Source organism: Panulirus ornatus, chromosome 65, assembly GCF_036320965.1.
Source record: "Panulirus ornatus isolate Po-2019 chromosome 65, ASM3632096v1, whole genome shotgun sequence".
In the NCBI taxonomy this organism is placed as follows: domain Eukaryota; kingdom Metazoa; phylum Arthropoda; class Malacostraca; order Decapoda; family Palinuridae; genus Panulirus; species Panulirus ornatus.
This window is the reverse complement of record NC_092288.1, coordinates 2,454,290-2,467,923: the sequence shown is the minus strand read 5'-3', so window position 1 is coordinate 2,467,923 and position 13,634 is coordinate 2,454,290. Positions and strand designations below refer to the sequence as shown.

At 43.2% G+C, this 13,634-nt stretch overlaps 1 protein-coding gene across 8 annotated transcripts in view; it reads right to left on the bottom strand.

Annotated features, from left to right (window-relative positions):
• LOC139746416 (uncharacterized) overlaps positions 1–13,634 on the bottom strand; it is a 349,146-nt gene that overhangs the window by 90,958 nt on the left and 244,554 nt on the right. For 2 of the 8 annotated variants that reach the window (XR_011712150.1, XM_071657636.1), the window contains exon 3: positions 3,933–4,746. The exons of the other annotated variants lie outside the window; for them this stretch is intronic. Coding sequence is in view for 1 of the 2 variants with exons in the window: in XM_071657636.1 (XP_071513737.1) it covers positions 4,744–4,746 (3 nt within the window). In the remaining variant the exon portion in view is untranslated. Of the gene's footprint in view, positions 1–3,932; positions 4,747–13,634 lie in introns of those variants that run through there. 8 annotated transcript variants of the gene reach the window in all.

Sequence of the window (13,634 nt, the reverse complement as noted above, 5' to 3'; positions counted from 1 at the left end):
ATGGCTCCAGTTACAGGTCAACAAAGCCGGGGTCGACACCAAGCCTTAAATGAAACTTGAAAGAGAGATAGAAAGATAAGAGACGTTAAGTAAAGAGAAAAATAATCCAAGTTTTCAAAGTGGAAAACCTGTTCTTTAGGAATGTTCAGGTCGTGGTTGTTAGGCAAGACATGAGGAAGTAAAGAGCTCCAAAGTTCGGCAGTGTAGGGAAAGAAACAGACGTCACAACGGCCCCTCCTTGAGTTGCCAATGGCCACGCAACATCATGTGGCTTGGCGAGCATTACTACGTGGTCTAGTTAATGGCGGGAACACGCGCAGCCAGTTCTCGGGAGCAGAAACCCAAGTAGTATCTATAGAAAAGAGAATCAGCATTTAGTCATAAGGCAAAGTGGGATGAGTTTTAAGGACAGGCTGGGAGACCTGATAAACAGGACTGCATTAGGTTCAGTCATAAAGGTAAGTACGTAGAGTTAGAACCTTCCAAGATGTGAGAGCAGGACGCATCAACACCGTATGTAATCCGAGCAACTATTCAGAACCTCTGGCATCTGGACAGGATTCCCAGTTTCTATGAGGCAGACTCTGGCTGCCCGTGTTAAGTAATCTTTCCACAAGAAGATGAGAGGTTACCACAGAAGCAAGTACGTTCACTGTACCAAAGAATGATGGAATTGCTGAGCCAATCATAGGAGATGGGAAAACTATTTGGAACTTTATAAAGAAGAACAAGAACGTTAAAGTTCAATAGACGTGAAACCTTACATGGCTAAGTCTGTCTAACAGGAAAAGCGTGTCCAAATCTGAGTTCTTGGAAGCAGTTGTAACGAGACGAGACGCAGACCGAGTGAGGGAAGACACAGTGGACGTGAAAGAAATGGAGGAATGAAGTGTCGAGACTTGTGAGAGAACAGAGTGAGGGAGGGAAACCGGGAGAGGCAAGCTTAGGCACCGCCCTGTGTAAAGCTACTGATATATCAAGGGCTACAACAGAGGATTTCCCACAATCTCTCAGAGATGATGACCAGACATTAGTAAGATAAGAACAAATATCACCGGAGGATCTTGCCTTGAGAGAGATCTACTGACGGTGAGAGGGAACACTGGAAGATTCAAGATGTTTCAAGGAAGTGGGACCTCAGGAGGGACTCAAGGACGCAAGGAAATAACAGAAATAAGAGCAACAGGACCAAAGTGTACAGGTAATGAGGACCTGTAAATAGTCACATACGACATCCCTACCATAATGGCATAACCTTACTATCATACTAGTATAACGTTACTATCATACTAGTATAACCTTACTATCATACTAGTATAACCTTCCTATCATACTAGTATAACCTTACTATAATACTAGTAAAACCTTACTATCATGCTAGTATAACCTTACTATCATACTAGTATAACCTTACTATCATACTAGACTTTACTATTCCCAGTAGAATGTGACAACTAATGACACAACATCAGGACATTACCAGTCATGCTAGATTATCACTTTACTAGTCATGATAGATTGTTATTTTCTATCTATACTAGAGCGAGACTACTAGTCATGCTAGATTATGCCTTTACTAGTTATAGTAGACTGTAATTTGACTAGACATACTAGTTTTTTTTCCATACCATCCTGGATTATCACTATACTACTGATACTAGAAGTCCCTTTGTGGAGATCAACTCGACAGGTCATCCGAATCTGAATGTTTCCATAAACAAATATTAATAATAATATCAAGAAAACTGATCGGTGGAACTACGGAAAGACAGACAAGAACTGCTTTGCTGCTCATGATAAAACGCATCAAACTTATCAGTTTTTGTGACGACCTCATCAAGTCCATCTGTGTTTTGCCTCGAGCTATATTATCAACGTTCTATCTGTCTATATCTATGAACTCCCCAACAGCAACACTGACATATTCAGCTCATGATTGCTCCAGCATAAATTATATTCAGGTTATGTCTCCATCTTTTCCACTACTCGGGTGGACATCACAACACTCCACTTGACGTGTCTCCTCCCATCAGAGCAACTCAGGTAAGTCGTCAGTGAGCTAACACTCTCCTGATCTTCCATTACAAGTGTTTTATCACTGTGCTGATTTCATTAGAAAAGCTCTAATTGTAGAGATTTTGATTCAGAAGCGTTACAATTGCAATCAATTTGTGTTCAGCACTGCTATAGAAGAGCTACTCTTATACTTATTTCGACGTGTTCTATTGTATTTCTTCTTATTCAGAAATGCTACCCATACACTGATTTCGTTACACACTCGACAGTTAATCATTCTTATCTAGAAATGCGACACCAACACATACTGGAGTTGACCCATACTTTCCTGGCCACAGATTTGTTGGTAATGTATGAGTCATTTTGAAAACCCAGTTGAAGACAGACTCGTCAATAAAAAAAACTTATTCAGAAATTAATTTTGATAATCGTATTTACATGATACCTGCTTTACATCGTGTACACATCCCACTATTCTGCTGTCAGAATTTCTCTTTATTGACTACGAAATATAAACCGATTCAAAAAATCTTGTCTGACCAGAGCTTCACACATGTCACCACATAATGATGAATAATTACATTCAGTTTCCAAGTGACAGAAATCACGTTTAACTTACTATTAAGCAATTAATGTCTTTCACACTGTTATCAAAGACTCTCACCATAATTATCACCTGAGAGGGGATAATCTTCATATAATTAGTTACCGTGTAATTTAATCCTCTGTAAGTCTCACGGGTTAATTACAAGGACCTAGATCAGTACACGTTGCAATGCCTTTACCCACACACACACACACACACACACACACATTATATATGTATATAAACGTAAGCTTCCATAAATCCAATTCCTGTAAGACAAAACAGGAATGATGTAGATGAAAAACTTTCCGAGCTTCTTGCCTTAGATATTCTCTATTTCAAAAAGTTTCGAATACTTTTCAACACTGATGAATCACTAAGAGTCGACTTAAACCGGTACTTTCCATAATGATGAAGACAAATGAATCACCTGGATTATATCATATCTGAACATCTTGAGCACGACGGTACAACCCTTGAGCACGACGGTACGACCCTTGAACACGACGGTACAACCCTTGAGCACGACGGTACGACCCTTGAGCACGACGGTACAACCCTTGAGCACGACGGTACGACCCTTGAGCACGACGGTACAACCCTTGAACACGACGGTACAACCCTTGAGCACGACGGTACAACCCTTGAGCACGACGGTATAACCCTTGAGCACGACGGTATGACCCCTTAATATGATGGCATAACTTTTGACCTCAACCTTAAGAGTCAGGTCAAGAAAGGCTAGATCATCATACCCATAGGTCGTAACTTCATATTCAAAGGTCGTACCGTCGTGCTCAAGGGTCGTGCCATCGTGCTCAAGGGTTAACTATTGAGAGACTGTGCTGGTAGACATCAAAGATACAACAGCTGGTTAGGTTTGTCTCTGTTTTAATAATTCATACAACTTCTCAAAGCAAAGGAAATTCATAACGCATTCAGGCTGCATACATACATAACACAGAACAACAAATACATAGATACATACGCACTTGAAATCAATAAGAGTGCGAGATATACATATGCATACAAGCTGTCAAATAACAGGCCAAATAAACCGCTTATACGCTAACACTTAAGCTTCTGAAATATACAAAAGCTTATACATGAATGTACTGAAACATACTCAAACACATAAGAAAAGATGCATACACAGACACAGACACAGACATACAGACATCTCAGTATGTCTACATTTACATACACATGCGACAGCAAATACAAACTCATGCACAGATATTAATACATAATAAATCTACATATAGACGTGACCCACATCCATTTCCCACAAATATCCCCTGCATTCAACCACTTCCAACTGACACACACACACACACACACATACACACACACACACACGAAGATACAGTCAAATTAGTTCCTGTAATCACGTGTCTACACTTAAGTGTCGTTTAATCCCTTGAGTATGAGGGTAGGATCCTTGAGCACGACATTACGATCGTTAAGTGCGGAGGTACGACCCTAGAGCGCGATGGTATGACCCTTGAATACGATGATGTGACCTTTGGGGTAAAATGGCTTCACTTTTCAGTTGACCCCCAAGGCTCAGGTCATAGGTCAGACCTTCATTGCCAGGGGTCGGAACCGCCGCACTCGAGGGTCGTACCACTGTACTCAAGGGTCATACATAAAGCATTATCTTCTTCCTTCACTCTTCTCACTACTTCCCTGCATCATTATCAACATGTGTTCCTTATCTTATCTTTCTCACCATCTCTCATCATCATCATTATCATCATGTGTTCCTTATCTTATCTTTCTCACCATCTCTCATCATCATCATTATCATCATGTGTTCCTTATCTTATCTTTCTCATCATCTCTCATCATCATCATCATAACTTGCCTCCTCATCACATCATCATACTGCCCATCAGGGGCTCAGTGATGACGCTCATTACGCCAAGATCTTCTTAATATCTCCTACTAACTCTTCTCTCTTCCTCAATCTTCTTTTCTCTTCCTTCCTTCCTTCCTTCCTTCCTCCTCCTCCCTCCTCCTCCTGAGCATCCCTCTCATCATCTCCATCTCTGTCTGTGTTTTCAACCCCGCCCATCACTCCTCTCTTCCCGTCAGCACATTCTCCATTACCTTGACCGGTCGGCCATTTCTTTCTTCATTCACTGAAATTGAATAATTCCATGAAAGGGTATTTCTCACCAGGGACACCATGAAAGTCCTTCATGATGAAAATGTAACTTTTAACAATGATTCTCGTGCAAAAATAATCCGCAATTACTGAGGCTGATTTTTGGTAGAACTTTGCGGACGTTCTGTGAGGCTTCTTTTGGAACCACACGACGACATATTAGAAATGAAGACTACACTACATGTGTGTGTGTGTGTGTGTGTGTGTGTGTGTGTGTGTGTGTGTGTGTGATCGGGTGAACACTCGCACATTCCACTCTGACGTCGACAAGTAAGACCAGTTTCCTCTGTACTGGAAAACCTAATGACCCGAGCCAGTATAACACAGGGATCCAGCTGACGTGGTAAACTGTGTGATGTAAACTGCAGGAAGATAGACAACACATCATAATAGGGAGGTTCCATCTTGCATGTTTGAGCTATATGTCTCCTGACCTGAGCTGTTATACCTCTGGCTCTCCTGATATGAAATGCTATAGCTATATGCCTCCTGATTCAAGGTAGTATAGCTATATGCCTCCTGATTCAAGGTAGTATAGCTATATGCCTCCTGATTCAAGGTAGTATAGCTATATGCCTCCTGATTCAAGGTAGTATAGCTATATGCCTCCTGATTCAAGGTAGTATAGCTATATGCCTCCTGACCTCAGGTAGTATAGCTATGTGCCTCCTGACCTCAGGTAGTATAGCTATATGCCTCCTGACCTCAGGTAGTATAGCTATATGCCTCCTGACCTCAGGTAGTATAGCTATATGCCTCCTGACCTCAGGTAGTATAGCTATGTGCCTCCTGACCTCAGGTAGTATAGCTATGTGCCTCCTGACCTCAGGTAGTATAGCTATGTGCCTCCTGACCTCAGGTAGTATAGCTATGTGCCTCCTGACCTCAGGTAGTATAGCTATATGCCTCCTGACCTCAGGTAGTATAGCTATGTGCCTCCTGACCTCAGGTAGTATAGCTATGTGCCTCCTGACCTCAGGTAGTATAGCTATGTGCCTCCTGACCTTCGTTAAAATATGTATGAACAGGTTGGTGTTCCGAGTTGAGGACACCCACAGAACTGTTTTGCTCAACAGAACACGACAGGAATTGTACCAGGAAGGAAGGACTGGCTCGGGCACCGCGTCCTCAGGGAAGGCAAGAGAACACATCTGAAAACAACATTGCAACACATGGTGGCCTTAGGAATGTAAACATAAACCAAATCTTTGAAATCTGGAGCGAGTGTGGAGTCAGACGGTGGCAGAGGAGGAGGTGAAAGAAAAGTGTTCAGGAAGGACTTGTAGAACACGTCTTCAACCAGAGAGATGTCACCATTACGCAGCGAGAGGTAACTGTTGTAAGAGCCCATGTGTTCTGAGATAATGATCATCGATATCCTATACAACGAAGAAATCATTTCTTCTGAAATCCCAAACTGCTGCTTCAGTCATTCCCAGACTGCTCCTCGCAGGGCCAGGACAATAATCGTTTACTGACACTAATTACACCAGAGGGAGAGGTTATAGCCGTAGGAAACGATGCTTCACAGACACACCTGCCTCCTGGGGTGACCACTGTACCAGGGAGAACCTCTGCAGGTGTGGAGGGTCTGGACCTCTGCAGGTGTGGAGGGTCTGGACCTCTGCAGGTGTGGAGGGTCTGGACCTCTGCAGGTGTGGAGGGTCTGGACCTCTGCAGGTGTGGAGGGTCTGGACCTCTGCAGGTGTGGAGGGTCTGGACTTCTGCAGGTGTGGAGGGTCTGGACCTCTGCAGGTGTGGAGGGTCTGGACCTCTGCAGGTGTGGACGATGTGGATCTCAGCGATCCCAGGGATTCCACTTAATTCATCAAGTCATTATCATGTCTCTTTTCTCTCCTCTCGCTCTCTTCCCCTCACTCATTCTCCTTCCCTCTATTCCTACATCCTCTACCCTCCCTCCCTCTCTCTTCTTCCTTCTGTTGCCTCTCCATCCTGCTTCCTCTCTCGTTGCCCTGCCACTACTCCTTCCCATCAACTGATCGATTACCCAGCTAATCCACAGCTGCTTCTTCACTATCTCTCTTATCCTCTTCACTCCACTACCTTCCACTTTCCTCTTCCATCTACTTCCGCCCCCCTCCCTCCCCTTCTGTCTTCCACCTCTTATTTACTCCTCTTCCTCTTCTCTCGTCTTTGCTGCTCTGTCTCTTCCATCTTACATCTCTTCTACCTATCTTTCCCCCTCCCTTTCCATTGTTCTCTTCCTCTTTCTTTTCCCTCTGAATACTCCTTCCCTTCTCCTCCGGGTACCACATCTCCCCTCTTCTTCCACCACTACAACTCTCCCATTCCACGCCATCCCATTACCCTTTTCGCTCCCTCCACTAACTTCTCTCTTCTCTTCCCTCTCCCTTTCTATTTCCCTCCCCTTCCACAAGTCTTCCTCCCCTCCTGTACCCACTCCACTACCACTACATTTCCCACATTTATCCTATCTCTCTTATTATCTTCTCTTGCAATTTCCTTTTCCTCCTTTCCCCTCCACCTTCCCCCAACCCTCTCTCTTTCTCCTATATTTTACCTCTCTCCCTCTCCCCATGCATCTCCGGACGCACTCTCCAGACCCCCCCCCCCCCCGCACACACACACACACACACACACACACACACACACACACACACACACACACGTACGCGTCCCTCTGGAGCCGAGCACGACCAATATACGACCCTGACACGCCAGGCTAGAATAACACTGACATAAAGCCTTCAATTTCCATCAACTTGATCCACTCCTTCCATCACGTATACAGAGAAATATAATATACTTCAGTGTCCGTCAATTCTTTTTTTCGTTTCGTTTTCTATAAACGTATTTTCCAGCACAGCAATTCGCTTGGTCCAGTGAGCTTCCATTATTCGTTTAATGGTGGGGTCTCCAATATAATCAGGGGTGTAACATGTATGGCCTGGGGTATAGCTTGCATAATCAGGGGTATAACATGTATGGCCTCGGGTACAGCTTGCATTAACAGGGGTACAACAAGTGCAAAACATTTCAAATCAGGGATATGACCTTTATAATCGGGAGTATTACCTTAATAATCAACAGTTATGATATGTATAACCAAAGATATATAACCACCGAACAAGGTTGTGATAAACGAGGACATGTTACGCTGCTCGCATAACATAGAGAGAGAGAGAGAGAGAGAGAGAGAGAGAGAGAGAGAGAGAGAGAGAGAGAGAGAGAGAGAGAGAGAGAGAGAGGGGACTGAGTTTAGGATTCAGGCGAAGTGGACTGTACTGTTGGTATCAGCTGGGTACAGGTGAACGGGGAATAAAGGGGATAGTCTACTAGATAAGGGTCAGGGGGTTTGAGGGGGGGGTTTATCAGATTCGATAGTCTGGCGAGGAAGCATCTATGTAGTCTAGGGAGGCTACACTCGATAGTCTGGCCTAAGGGAACCCTATATAGGGATCAGGCCACGAAGGCTGGGTGACAAAGGAGAGTTAAGCAGGAAGGTCTAGATCAGCGAGGAGGTAGCGCAATAGGCTGGAGGGGTCACAGCTAAAGAACCTGGGTTACGGGAGTGAGCTGAGGACTGAGTTAACAGAGGTGTGGTACGAGAAGCTTGGGGTAGGTGAGTGCAGGTAGAGGCACCTGGACCAGGTGGATCTCAGAGCTCTCACCAACTGAAGGCTAACATGGCCAAGACTCTTAAGGTGGAAGACGACGCCAAGAGATTAAACCATCAAGATGGCAAGAGGCGTTACTCCTGAGGGACACAACACATGTTTTTTAGCAGTACACAATCTACATGTTATAGTGTACACTAAAAAGAAAATAGCGAGCGGGTAATCTGCACGTAAGACGACCAATGTACACCAAGTACGAAATATCTTTCATGACGTCAGTACGTCATATGTGTTAGGGTTCCTGGGTGAACACAGCGGACAAACTCCTCTCACCTCCTCTCCCTTGCGACAATATCCTCCTAATTACAATTATTTGTCTCTTGGTGATATTTACTGCTGAGTCATTAACACCTCTCTCCCGTAATGGGACAAAAACTCTGCTAATAAACATTGTTTCGTAAATAGACAATTATGCTGGGTGGAGGTGTCGTGTGAAACGTTACCTCAACATGAACACGACGCCCTTACGTCCCTGGTCTACCCCAGGTCTCCTCCCCCCCTGCTTCACACGGAACCCCTCACCTCTCCCCGACACCTCACCCATCACGGAAACCTCATCCATCCCTGAACCCCTGTGTTTGCCGCCACGTAGCTCAGCATCGTCCACTATCCTGGCATCCTCACGCCTCCCTCCCGCACCTACCAGCAGGCAAACTTACCCACCCAGCAGCGGCCAGGCACCATCCTCACCCAAGACCACAACTCTCCCCCACCACACCCCGTCCCTCGGAACGCCCTCTCCATCACCACATCCCCCTCACCCCCCACCCTCCAACCCTCCTCCACCAATTCCCTCCACTCACAAAATCCCTACGTAAGCTAAAATTAATGGAGATAGTTTTTGGGTTATGGACATTCGACTCGGGTCAGAAGATGGATGTGGACTGCGATACAGCACCAGGCTCGGCCAGGATGCACCAGCTTCCTATACTATCTAGATCCCATATTTCCTCACAAGCAGTTTCCATCTTGTACCTCAATGGCAGAGCCATCGAACACAGAAGTTGGAAACTACATAAATCCGACCAAACTTATATTACATTCGTTCTTTTTTTTCAACCTAAATCCATCCAATTATACCAATTATAAGTGAAGTAATATAAAGGGTATTTACTGGCATCATACTGACATAATGCTACGAAATGATTCGCGACACTAGAGTTAAAAAGACTCCATCAGATCTCAAACGAATCCTAAACAGCGTAATTACATCAATAAAAGCCTCTGACACAGCTTTTTCTCTCGTAGTAACGAGCGATGATCAAAGAGGTTGTTCGTGTTTTCATTCTGTTAATGTTTATGCTTCAGAGAACTACAGTAACAAGAGCAGTGCTTCCAATCAGCACGACTAGTTCACTGAAGCTTCAGTCTCCAGGCTTCAGTGACCTGACATGTGACGTAGAGCTCAGGGCATCATCAGGAGTTCAGAACACTCGTGTGCCAGTGATCACGATGGTACCAGCCTTGAGCCCAACTGTGCTACGCTCCAGTACTGAAGGTATGGTGGCGTGACCTTTGACCTGACTCGTTAGGGTTAGGTCAAAAGCCTCGTAATTATCCCGAAGGTCGTAGCGTCGTGCTCAAAGTCAAACAACAATGGAAGGCAATAAAACAGTAGGGAGCGAATGAGATGACAATGAAATGAACCAGAGTAGAACATCTTGCAACTGGAATCAATCACTCAGTCAATCAATCAGTCAACTATACAATGTAAATGAAAACCTCAACTACCTGTAAACATAACAGCAAGAAAAACAACTCATCCGGGAACACATTCAGACCAGATCAAACATCAGAAAGTACACTTGGGCTATGAAGGAAGAACATACACAACACAGAATGATAACTGCATGTAGAGGTTATCAGTGGAGCTGATACATGTCTATGCTCCTCTCACAGTCATGGTCTGTGTGTTCCTGCAGCCTTAGGAACGACTGTGGACGGAAGTTTTCGGACTTGTGAGCCTGGTCGAACCGTCCGAACCCTCTGCCTCTACCTATCGAGACAGACGGCTCGGTACGCCTTCGACCAGGTGTGTCCTAGGCCTTGTATCCGTCACAATTTACATCTGATCAATTCCACATTCATGTAAAGTCCCACTTTATCCTCTGTAATTAACGTGTGTTGTCACTCGACACATCAGCATTCACAACACCCAATATAACCAGCCAAAAACTCATCTACTCTATCTTGGAAGCAATTGTAAATTTTCCATGGCAAAATATACAACTGAAGGACAACAACACTGATCAGCAAAAGCAAGCAACTAACACACCAGCAAGCAGTGAAGCACATGCAGGCAAGGTAGCTTTAACGAGCAAACACATAACATGACTTTAACTTTGCATGATTCTAACCCACAATACAACCCGATGTTTCTAAGAAGAGTTCCATCATTTGCATACTGAAAGAACTCTTACATGATTACAAACAGTATCATGAATAATGAACTTCCTAACTCTTTACTATACTGATCATGTCTTCCAAGAGTTCATTAAAATAGACACACCAATTCTGACAACCATTCGTCAATCTACCTCTCCCGTTACTTTTCCTTTCTTCAACTATTTACACATCTATCTTTCATCTACTTATAATTACTTATCTTACCTTAATATTACTATCAATAATATTGATAATACCGTCTAATTTTTCGTATCACGGAATGCTAACACTTGGTTATGATATCTATATATAGTATCTGTAACATTACAGATAAAATATATAAAGCCAATCATATATTTCTATATATGCATTCCCCTTAATGATCATTCTTATATTTAGATTCCATATATATATATATATATATATATATATATATATATATATATATATATATATATATATATATATATATATATATAATCAACAATGATGGTTAAAGTGCAATAACTCGTGATATAATCTTGTGGACTGATTATGAAATATTACATAACATGAATTGAATCAAGAGCCAAGATATGAACCATTCCATAACTTATGAACCTGTTCCATAACCCACGATATAACTCAGAGCAAACTCTACAACATACAACATCACACAAGTGATCATAACATCATCTACAACACGGCTCCGAGACGAGGTAACCACCTGGACAACTTTCGAGCCAAGACAATCCTTCACCCGCCCTCAACACACCGCAAACCGAGGCTCGCAAGAACAACAAAGGTTCATATATCAAAGGCTCGAGGCGGTTCGCCGCTGCTTCAAAGCTGCTTCGTCGGAGTCAGGAAACTTCGGACCCAAACCGGTTTCTTCTTTTGCGTCTTCTGTCGTCTGAGGAAGCAAGTGGCATCAAGACGTTGCTCTACAGTACATACCGCAGGAGAGGCAGCTTGTGTGTAATCTGTATCTACCGCAGAGTCATACATAAGAGCAACCAAGAATTATATTTCACACGAAATACCCTTTATATATATATATATATATATATATATATATATATATATATATATATATATATATATATATATATATATATATATAACGGACTAACACGTACAGTGTGAAGAAGGATGTTATTATATTTCGAGAACCGCTACCAACTTTCATGATGGCTCCTACAATGGTCATCTGTTCTGTACGAGTGAGTGAGGTCAAAGATGATGATCATGGCGGGACCTGTGTGACGTCCGTACATACGTATCATCATCACCTCGGCTGACCTGGTTATGGCTACGTCCCACAACTCTGCCTCATCGTTACGATGCACCCCGTCTTGCGTCCACTGCTCGTCGTCTTCCTCCGTCGGTGCCAAGCAATTTTCTGGCTTCTTAGATTCGCCATCAGGGGCCACTACAGGCGAGGTATGGCTAGCCTTACGCGTGAGTAAATAAGATCTGCTTCACGAAATGACATATTTTTTCCTCTACGTTAAAGAAAGACAAAGAAAAGAAAAAAGTCGTCCAAAAATGAGACAAATGATAATGTAAACATCGACCATCCATGTTGTCAACATGAGAAACATGGGTTCATCATACCACAGGACTCCTGCCCGAGATGCAGCTACCTCGCTAAGCACGCCACACTAGCCGTCAACTGCCCTGCACTTATCCTGATGAGACAAGCTCACATCACCACACTCCCATGACCAGTGGACGTGACTGACTTCCTGAGGGCTGCGGGCGCTCCATAAATGGGACCCTGGGGTTACATTATACGTATACAGAAACATATCATCCGCCATCTATGTTTCTTGTCTCGATATTCAATACAGTCAACATTAAGAGACGGGATAACATGAGTTGTTGATTATTAACAACCACAACCTTACAGTTCTCTGTCTATCTGTCTTATCTATAACGTTTCACATTTAAGAGCCTTACGAAGTATGATGAAAAATAATAAAAATAAACGTATTGTCTAATTTCCTAAGAGATCTGTAGTGTCGTGTTATAGCAACGTCTGCTGACCTGATGGTCCAAACTTCATCAAATTATATGCATGAGTTCCGCCTCCATCAGCTTTACTGTGTTAGCTCTCAACTTCCGTTTTTTTTACGATGAATTCTCTCGTAAAGAAAACGTAACCTTGTAATGGTCGCCGTGCGTTTTCCTCATTACTTTTTCGTGTTTACTGTGTCAGTTCCTCTTCTCATCTGAATAGCTATTGGTGTTGTTTGGTTAACTTATTTCTCTAACGGCTGTGTGCTTTGTTTTCCTACTGATTAACATTTTAGATTTAGTTCCTTTGTGTAATTACACACACACACACACACACACACACACACACACACACACACACACATATATATATATATATATATATATATATATATATATATATATATATATATATATATATACTCAAGAGTGTAGAACTCCCTTCCTGCATAACATAAATGCGTAAAAACAAAAGGTAATTACACACTCCTTTCTCCTCCCCACCTTCCTTCTGTTTCCCTCCCATCTAGTGTCCACCCTTCCTCTTTCTCCATCTTCTCCCCTCGTTCGCTTCTCCCTGGATACCCCGCTCCCTCCGTCACTCCCTAATTCACTCCCAATCTGTTCCCTAACTCACTTATTCTATAAGAAAGGCCACAGGACTTACCCAGCCAATCATCCTCACGCACCACCCACCTCAACTCCCCTGAAATTTCAGGAACACATCTAAACCTTTGCAACACATAACTGAACCCTGTACAATACGTCCCTAAACCCTTGCAACACATACCTAAACCTTTGCAATGCATACCTAAACGCA